This window comes from Notechis scutatus, chromosome 12, assembly GCF_049901735.1.
Source record: "Notechis scutatus isolate UNSWTSFEM ecotype Mainland chromosome 12, rNotScu1.2, whole genome shotgun sequence".
NCBI classification, from domain to species: Eukaryota; Metazoa; Chordata; class Lepidosauria; order Squamata; family Elapidae; genus Notechis; species Notechis scutatus.
Genome location: NC_142020.1, coordinates 12,400,761 through 12,410,649, shown reverse-complemented (window position 1 = coordinate 12,410,649; position 9,889 = coordinate 12,400,761). Strand labels below are relative to the sequence as shown.

Here is a 9,889-nt window from a genome sequence, read left to right as displayed (position 1 = left end):
GGGGGGAGGGTTTCTCTGTGAATGCAACCATTGAAATGGGGGGTCCCTCCAACCTGGCGGCGCCGGAGCCTTTTCCTGGCCAGCAGGGGCGCTGCGGACCGTGGAGTAGCCCAGAGGGCGGGGAGGGGGGGGGGGCGTGTGGGCGGGGCCTCCCGGACAGCCCCTCCCCAGCTGGGGAGGGAGGGAGCAGAGCCGAGGGCGAGCGGGGCCAGCCGGACAGCTGGCGAAGGCTCGGAGGCTGCAGCAGCGCGGCCCGAGGAGGGGGTCGCCGCTGGTTTCCGCTCTATGAGCCCGGCCGGGGCTGGGGAGCCGAGGGACCGGCTGCCCGTCGCCCAGGGACCGCTGTGACCGCTGCGGCACCGCCAGCCCAGCCGGGGCCGAGGAGAGACGGAGGCAGCCCGGGTGAGCGGTGTTTCCCACCCCCCCCCCCCATCCCTCTCCCCGGGGGCGCAACTCCGGAGCCTTTGGCCGGCCTTTGAGGGGAGGCGGGCCGGGGACGCGCTTCGGTCCCGCGCGCTGCAGCAGCCGCGGCTCCGGGAAGGCAAAAAGGCTGCGCGCTTCGGTCCCGGCGGCCAGTGGGGGAAGCCCTCTCGGTGGGGAGGGTTGGGGGGGGGGGAATCGGGGTCCTCTTCCCCCCACCTCCCCGATGTCGGGTGGGTTTCAGCTCGGTCGGTGCCCGTCGGTTCGGGCGCGGAGGATGGGATGGTGGGATCGAAGAAGAGCGAGGGAAGTGGGCTTTGCAACTGGGGATGATGGGTCTTGGAGCCTGGCACTGTTCCCAGGAAGGGAAGCGGGCTTTAAAGTGGGGATGATGGGTCTTGGCCTGGCACTGTTCCCAGGAAGGGAAGCGGGCTTTAAAGTGGGGATGATGGGTCTTGGAGCCTGGCACTGGAGTGGCTTTCAAAATGGGATTCATGGGTCTTGAGTCTGGCACTTGTTCCCGGGAAGGAAGCGGGCTTTAAAGTGGGGATGATGGGTCTTGGAGCTTGGCACTATCGCCGGGAAGGAGGAGGGAAGCGGGCTTTAAAGTGGGGATGATGGGTCTTGGAGCCTGGTACTGTCGCCCAGGAAGGGAAGCGGGCTTTAAAGTGGGGATGATGGGTCTTGGAGCCTGGCACTGGCGCTAGGAAGGAGGAGGGAAGCGGGCTTTAAAGTGGGGATGATGGGTCTTGGAGCCTGGCACTGTTCCCAGGAAGGGAAGTGGGCTTTAAAGTGGGGATGATGGGTCTTGGAGCCTGGCACTGTTCCCAGGAAGGAAGCGGGCTTTAAAGTGGGGATGATGGGTCTTGGAGGCTGGCACTGGCGCTAGGAAGGAGGAGGGAAGTGGGCTTTATAGTGGGGATGATGGGTCTTGGCGTTGCTGCCGCCAAAAGGGACCGCGGCCACCAGGCTCGGGGACTGCAGAAAACCCTGCCGACGCAGCCCAGGCGCTGGAGAAGCGACGGAGGAGGAGGAGGAGGAGGGAAGGGAGCGCCAGCCGGGCCGCCCTCTTCCCCCCACCCTCCTTCAACACCTGGCTCTCGGCTGGGCTTGAAGGCGATCCCCATCCCGGCCTCGCTTGCCCCGAAAGTGGAGGGCGCGCGCTTTGCCGGAGCCCCGCCGGTGTCTTGGGACGGGCTCTCGTTAGGTAAGCTGGAGGTCATCCGGAGCGGACGGCTCGCGTTAGAAAGACCGAGCGCCCTTTAAAAATAACTTTTTGAAGTGATGGCCGCAAGTGTGGCCGGGGAAGGGCGGCTGCGGGGCGGGGCGGGGAAGAGCGAGGATCTGCGGGGCTGCGGAGCGCTTTTTCGGCTCCTGCGCCCTCCAAAGAGAGCTTAGGACTACACCGCCCATCAGCCCCGGGGCAGACGGCGAGAAAGAGGCACCCGGCCCGCCTGGAGGACCTGACGGCCGGGCGCCTAAAAGGGATGGCGCGAATCAAAGGCGGGTTTTGCGCGGCGGCGGCAGCGAAGGCGGGCGATGCTTCCAGTTTTGAGGGGTGCAGAGCAAGAAGCGAGGGCTGGTGGGGCGAGGGGGAGAGGAGAGAGAGAGAGAGAGAGATTTCCAAGGATCTGAAGGGTTGTTTTTGTTTTTTTGGGGGGGGGGAGGGGCGGTGGTCGTAATCAGACGGGACAGCTCTCCTCAAAAGCCCCCGGGGGCTGGGGTTTGAAATTTAGAATAGAATAGAATAGAATATAGAATAGAAAACAGAATAGAATAAAATAAGGAACAGAATAAAGAATAGAATAGAATATAGAATAGAACATAGAATAGAAAATAGAATAGAATAATGGAAAGAATAGAATAGAATAGAATAGAATAGAATAGAATTCTTTATTGGCCAAGTGTGATTGGACACACAAGGAATTTGTCTTGGTGCAAATGCTCTCAGTGTGCATAAAAGAAAAGATACATTCGTCAAGAGTCAAGAGGAGAAGAAGAAGAGGAGGAGGAGAATAGAGAATAGAATAGAATAAACAGAGTTGGAAGGGACCTTGGAGGTCTTCTAGTCCAACCCCTTGCTCAAGCAGGAGACGCTGGCCAATACCATCACAGACAAGTGGTTGCCCAGTCTTTTCTTAAAAGCCTCCAGTGATGGGAGCGCCCACGATTTCTAGTGGCAAGCTGTTCCACTGGTTAGTTGTCCTCATCGTTAGGAAGTTTCTCCTTAATTCCAGGTTGCTTCGGTCCTTGATTAGTTTCCCTCTGTTGTTTTGAATTAACGTGGATTGTAAGAATAGAGTGAATGTTCTATATATTAATTATCCAGGCCATTGATCCAACGAAGCGCGGCCGTTTGTTAGTTGGAGAAAGTCTGTTTCTTCTAAGATAAAGGGAGTGAGAAACTGAACTGCAGATAAAGGAATGATCCCCAAAGAGGCTATGGGCCTCTCCAAGGGAGGAGAGTTGTTGTTGACACAGCCTGGAGGAGACGAGACGGTTATGGATTTGTTCTTAACGCTCCTCAGATCTGATAAAGAGAGACCCATCTGGGAATGAACCTTGTTCGGAGTAGAGGAGTAAACATGCCAAAAACGAAACGCCACCAAAACAGGCATTGTTTATCAGAAACACAGACTGAGCCGCTTATGCATGAAGTTGAAGAAGGAACTTCTGGGTTGGAACTGTTTGGGGAAGAACACATTAAGTAAAACGCCACTCTTTTGGGTCAGGTGGTAGAGTGAGTTATGTGTTGTTGGCTGTATTGCACTTGGTGGGGTGGGGGAGAGGAGAGGAGAGGAGAGGAGAGAGAAAACAAGGTTTTTGGCAGGCAGAGCAGCCACAGCTGGAGATGGCAAGGGCTGAGTTAACGGGGCTTCTTCTTCTTCTTCTTCTTCTTCTTCTTCTTCTTCTTCTTCTTCTTCTTCTTCTTCTTCTTCTTCTTCTTCTTCTTCTTCTTCTTCTTCTTCTTCTTTCTTCTTTCTTCTTTCTTCTTCTTCCTTCTTCTTCTTCTTCTTCTTCTTCTCCTTCTCCTCCTCCTCCTCCTCCTCCTCCTCCTCCTCCTCCTCCTCCTCCTCCGTATCAGGCTCCTAAAAGCAGTATTAAAAGGGGACCTCGGGTGCAAAAGCTGCATTGTTTAACCAAGGGTGTGCTGAAGTTCACAAGATTGGGCCAAAGCCACTGGCTATCTTGGTCAGGGGTTGGTTCAAGAGAAACCCAGTAAGGCTGGATGCTCTTTGGGGTTTTCCTCTGAAGGCTAATTTCATGCTTCTTTAAAAAAAAATAACAACAACCAGGAGAATGAAGAATACAGATTCAGGATGTTGGTACAACTGTGAAGGTGCCAAAGCAATTTTACAGTTAGGTGGCTACGAGAATAAGGTTTCCGTGTAGGACAGCTATTCAGTTACGCAAGGCCAAGTTGGACAGTTAAAGGTTTCTGATGGTGTCCTGTTTATATCATCCTTGGATCCTGAGGACAGAAAGGCACTGCAGCCCAGAATTATGGGTTTTGCTGTGTGTCTTCAAAGTCCTGGGCTCAACTCTGGTTTCCCCATGCAATAGGATCAGTGACCAGTGAATCCCACTGGTCTTGTTGGGCTGAGTCTGATATAAGTCTGCTTCCTGTGAAAGGGGATCCAGACTGGAGAACAGCTACTGAACTTCTATTGTCCCCTGTCCCTGGACAGTAGCCATTGCAGTACACAAATGGTTTCCCCACCTAGTGCAAACGCCCAAGGTTCCTCTATTAAACTACGACCTGGTGGGATCTAGGAGATGCACCTTCCCTGTTGTAGCACCTGTCCAATGGGATAGGCTACTTCCTTGGATTCAAAGGGCCTGTCCTGTCCCTGTTGGAGTCTGAATCCGAGGAGGAAGCCAGACAGCTGACAGGGAGCGGGAGTGTGGCTCTGTTGGCTGTGGAGGAGGCTGGGGAAGGGCAAAGTCTGGCTGGGCAGAGCAGGGGAGTGGTAGAACAAGGGAGAGGGAGTTCGGAGGAAGACCCAAGCCCACCCCCTCTTCATCCTAGGGCACGCAGGGAAGAACAGAGAGCAATGTGGGTTGTGTGGCTTACGTGGGAGGAAAGGGCCCTGATTCCCTTCATAAACCACAGCTGGGAAGACAGTTGATAAGAAAGGCAGGCTGCGAGCGGCAGGCTGCTGGGAGCAAATGTGACTTTATTCTGTGTTGTGGCATATTTGTGTTCCTGGCATCTTCCCAACTGTGTGAGTTTTGCCGTGCCTTCAAGTCTGAAATTCTTGCTCCTGCCTTGCTAAACTAATTACTTCAGTTTGGCTTGTTTGGACTTCAAGTTACAGTTTGTGTTGACGATGTTTTGGACTTAATTTTCTGCAGTCAAAGGCTGTTTGTCAAAGTTTTTCTCTGGCCAGAAGGTAACCTGGACATTGGGGGTAAAGTTGGAGCTAATAAAGCGACTCTTAATGATTATCTGACTGTGTTGCCTTTGTGCCATGCCCTGGGTCATCACAGGACCTTGGCATTCAGAAAGTCACGAAGCCATGGCTCTCCTCCTAGATGGTGGAGCAGGGCATTAGTTGAGTTTACGTTTGGTTAGAAGGTTAGATATGGTGTCCTGGTTATTGTGTTTATTGATTATTTTAATTCTGCTTCTGGTTCATTGATGGAGGTTTTATTATTACATTGTTTTGGTGGATTGTTGTTAGCTGCCCAGAGTTGATATGTGAAATAGATGCCCATATGCATTTTCTAAGCAAATAAGTGGTGCCTTCCCTCTTTGAGAGAGACCAACCCTGAAATCCATGGATTTCCAACCAATGTCAACCACAAGTAGGATGCCTTCTGTCTCTGATGGAAGACCAACTCTCTACTAGCTATGGTTTTCCAACTAGTGTCCACCATCCATAAGTGGAGTAGCTTCCCTCTCTGATGGAGACCAACCCTGAGCAAGCAATTTACATCGCTCCAAACTCTGGGTCTCTCTCTACTCCTTAAAATCTGGTTTTATTCCAGAGCAGAAAATTAAACTGCTACTGTTTGGCAACCCACGAAATGCAGGTGGCCTCTTGATTCTTACACAATCTTTGGAATGTTCCAGTTTGATTCACAGAGGGGTGTGTGTGCCGAGATAGTTTTGTTATTCTCAGGAGCTCCAAAGGAAGCCCTTGAACACGTGATAGTAGGCCTGCTATATTTGGGGAAGGGGATTGATGGCCGAACTCCACGTCCCACTTGGATTCCAGTTGGACTTAGGTCTTCTAAAAATACCCTGATGGCATTTTTCATCCCTGCTACTGTTTCTCTGCATTGGGTCATCCGGCAGCAAAGGTGCAGGGCTGACAGCCTGCAGCATTATGATGCAGAAGGAGAAGAAGCAGTGAAGGCATTATTTTATATATATATGTGTGTGTATGTGTGTGTGTAAGCACAATGCCCTCATCAATTACAAGTTCAGGAGTCACTTTTTTTTAGCAGGCTGCTCATCACTTGGCTTTCATTGTGCTCTGCGATCTGCCTCGAAGCTGATTCTTTTCAAAGTATCTGGGAAGGAACTGGGCAGAATTCCCACTCGTTGCGATATCCTCCAGGGAAGTGTGTGTGTGTGTGTGTGTGAAATTATCAGAACTGCAGCAAAGGTTTTGGTTCTGGAGTCAGAGTAGCATTCTTTCCCCGCCCCCCTTTTTTAAACAAATATTTTGCAGTAGCACTGCAGTGTTCATCCAAAGCCTTCAACTCTTTGAGTAGCTGAAGCGTAGATGATGAAAACTCTTATCGTGGCTGTTAGTTACGGTCCAGAAAGTCAACCCAAAGTCTTGGTCACCCCAGCAACAAGTCCCTGCAGATTGCAGCCCTTGGCAATATGAAGGGTTGACTCATGGCAATTGGACTTCTTGTTGTTAGTTTGAGACATTTCACTGCTCAGAAACAAACAAACAAACAAGTAAGTAAATTATAATTATTTATTACTTTTAACTGGACTCACGAATAAGTCCAGTTGCCACAACTCAACCTTCAGATAACTTTACCTGGGTGACTGAGCGTCATCCAGTCACCTTCTGTGACATATTTTTCTCGGCAACGTTTTTCAGAAGTGGATTGCTAGTATCTTCTCCCTGGGTTTGAGAATGAGTGATTAGCCCACCTGGTTTTTGCACCTAAGGCAGGACTAGAATTCCCAGTCTCCTGATATCTAATGTAGCGCTTTTAATCGGCAGGCGCCAAATTGGCTCTCCCTGGAAAATGTAGGAATGTAAAATTCGCACAAATTGCTGATGGTTTGGAGGGAGGGCCTCAATTTCCAGTTTGTTGATAGGCCGTGATCAGGTAACCCAGATGTTATGGAGGACAAAGAGTGTCTACATGGGATCTTCTACATCAAAGGGTGTCCAACGTGGGCAACTTTAAGACCTGTGGACCTCAACTCCCAGAATTCCCCATGGCTGGCTGGGGAATTTGGGGAGTTGAAGACCACAAGTCTTCAAGTGGCCAAGGTTGGGTGCTCTTGTTCTCCGTACGCTGCGTTTAATCTCCTGGAGATTTCAGCCGATGTAGTAGCCATGCTGGCTTGGGCTTCTGGCAGTTCTAGCACCATCTTCTCTGTGCAGGGGGGAATTGCCTAGAAGTAGGAAGTAGCAGGCAAATTATCATCTTATTCTCTTTTTCCTTTTGTTTCCAGGTAGAAAAATGTCCACTTCCCTTACGGTTGGCCTTCTCCTGCTCTTTGTGGTTGACTATGGCTCCTCTGAAAACTCCAGTACTCCACGAGGATGTGGACTGGACCTTCTTCCTCAACATGTTGCCCTGTGTGATCTGGATGCTATCTGGGGAATCGTGATTGAGGCTGTGGCAGGGGCAGGGGTCTTGACCACGCTGCTCCTCAAGTTGATCTTGCTGGTCAGGCTGCCCTTCATCAAAGGCAAGGAGAAGAGGAGCCCGCTGGGCCTCCATTTCCTCTTCTTTTTAGGGACCTTGGCTCTCTTTGGCTTGGCCTTTGCGTACATCATCGAAGAGGATGAGACCGTCTGCTGCGTCCGCAGGTTCTCCTGGGGAGTCCTCTTCGCCGTCTGCTTCTCCTGCTTGCTCGCTCAAGCCTGGCGGCTCTGGAGGCTGGTCCGCCACGGCAAAAGTCCATCGGGATGGCAGCTGGCCGGAATCGCTATCTGCATCGCGTTGGTCCAGGTCATCATTGCCACAGAGTGGCTGATACTGACGATTGTGAGGGAAGGAAAGCTGGCCTGCCACTACGAGCCCATGGATTTTGCCATGGCCTCCATTTACGTGATGTTCTTGATGGTGGTCACCCTGTGTTTCTCCTTCTTCACCTTGTGTGGGAAATTTAAGAAGTGGAAGAAGAACGGGGTGTGCCTCATCATCACCAGTTTCTTCTCAATCCTCATTTGGGTGGCTTGGCTGACTATGTACCTGTACGGTAACAAGGAACTGGGGAGGAGAGATCAATGGCAGGATCCCACCCTTGCAGTGGCTCTGGTAGCCAACGGCTGGGTCTTCCTAATCTTCTATGCCATCCCAGAGGTTCACTGTGCCATCATTCCATCTGAGCAAGAGAACACGCCCAACTACTTCGACACCTCGCAACCGCGGATGCGTGAGACTGCTTTCGAGGATGAGCTCCAGCTTCCTCGGAGTTACATGGAGAATAAAGCTTTTTCAATGGATGAACATAATGCAGGTGAGCGTCTATTGGTTTAGGATGGGGCTGAAGGTGCTTGCCGTGAGTCGTAATGACGTGGAAAGATTGACCAAATAAAAATTTGAGAGTGGAGTATTTTAAAGTCCAAGCTCTTCTTCAAAGCCTCCAGGGATGAAGCTCCCACAACTTCCAAGGGGAACTTCTGTTCCATTGGTTGATTTTTCTCACTATCAGAAAGTTTCTCCTTATTTCCAGGTTGAATCTCTCCTTGTTCAGTTTCCATCCATTATTCCTTGTCTGGCCTTCAGGTGCTTTGGAGAATAGCTTGACTCCTTCCTCCTTTCTGTGGCAGCCCCTCAAATATTGGAAGACTGCTATCCTGTCTCCCCTGGTCCTTCTCTTCACTAGACCAGCCAGGCCCAGTTCCTGCAACCGTTCTTCATATATTTTAGCCTCCCATCCCTTAATCATCCTGGTTGCTCTTCTCTGCACTCTTTCTAGAGTCTCAACATCTTTTTTATTGAGTGGTGACCAAAACTGGATGCAGTACTCTAGGTGTGGCCTTACTAAGGCTTTATAGAGTGGTAGCAATGTAGTAGTAGCAATAACTCAAACAGGAACTGGGGGATGGACTGAAACAGGAACTGCTTGTAGAAGTGAGAAAAGCATATCCTGTGTGTGTGTGTGTGGAGTTAATAGAAGAATTAGCCTAGAATCATTACGTTCTCATAAATGGTTTAAGGCCAAACCCGCTTGAATTCTGCCGACTTCTTATCTAGCATCAAGTTAGTGCTTACTACAGTATTAATTGACTAGAGAAGCACGTTGGCTCAATGGTTAAAGATGCTGAGCTTATCATCTGGAAAGCCGACAGGCTGGGTTCGAGACCCCAGTGCCGCACAACGGACTGAGATCCTGTTCCTGCCCACCTAGCAGTCGATGGTGTCATAACAGCATAAGTATGCTTTCTCTTCTGGGATCTAGAATATAGTTTCGCTAAGTATCTCCTGATCCGCATAGCTACGAGATTGAAGATTGCATTTTGTTCCCAGGCCTCTTTGTGATGAATTGCAATTTCCTGTCCAGTTTTCACCTTGAGTTAGACGCCATGCGTCATTCCTGTTTGGCACCGAGTGCCTGAAATTCTGCTGGAATCCTTAATAGCAGATGTTGAGGAGAACAAGGCCCTCCCTATGCTGCTGAACTACAGTTCCCAGCATCCCTCAATTCTGGCCCCGTTAGTGGAATTATAGGAATTATAATTCAGCAACATCTGGTCGGGAACGGATCCAGGGGATTTTCTTTCAGACTAATCTCTGTTCACTGGCACTGAGATGATTTAACAGCCATTTGACTGCTTTTGAAGAGCGGTCTCTCTTTTCCCCTTTTCCTTCCTTTTCTTTATTGAGGAAGGTGGCAGAAATTGACAAGCTGTGAGACTTGAGTCTAAAAGATTTATTGCTGAAAACCGCCCGAATGTGTGTTTCCTTTTCTGCCAGCTGAATCAATTATCTTTGCACACTCAAGAGCGCATTGTAGCAAGTTGGCTTGATCTTAGTTCAATAAAGCAATATGCCATTGATTTACAATATCCTGACATTTTCCCCAGGGGAATAGAAGGCTTCTATATGGTGGAACAAATCTATCATTTGGTGTTTCTTTGGCATTTTTAAAAATCATGCACCTTCATATATCGATGAAGAAAATTACAGAACTGGTATTTTGATAAATTCCTTTTCTTTTTCAACCTTACTGCCGCATTGAGCACACATGTCCAGGCAAAGCAAGCCATCTGGAATAGTCATAATTCATAAATGAATCCAGGAATAAGATAAGTTC

At 50.0% G+C, this 9,889-nt stretch overlaps 1 protein-coding gene across 3 annotated transcripts in view; it reads left to right on the top strand.

Annotated features, from left to right (window-relative positions):
- The first annotated feature begins 194 nt into the window (after positions 1-194).
- GPRC5B (G protein-coupled receptor class C group 5 member B) overlaps positions 195-9,889 on the top strand; it is an 18,484-nt gene continuing 8,789 nt past the window's right edge. The window contains exons 1-2 of one of the 3 annotated variants that reach the window (XM_087942133.1): positions 195-402; positions 7,076-8,089. In XM_087942133.1, the coding sequence (XP_087798259.1) occupies positions 7,084-8,089 (1,006 nt within the window). In that variant the 5' untranslated portion in view covers positions 195-402; positions 7,076-7,083. Of the gene's footprint in view, positions 403-570; positions 594-7,075; positions 8,090-9,889 lie in introns of those variants that run through there. The other 2 variants (XM_087942134.1, XM_087942132.1) reach the window with 2 other exon arrangements.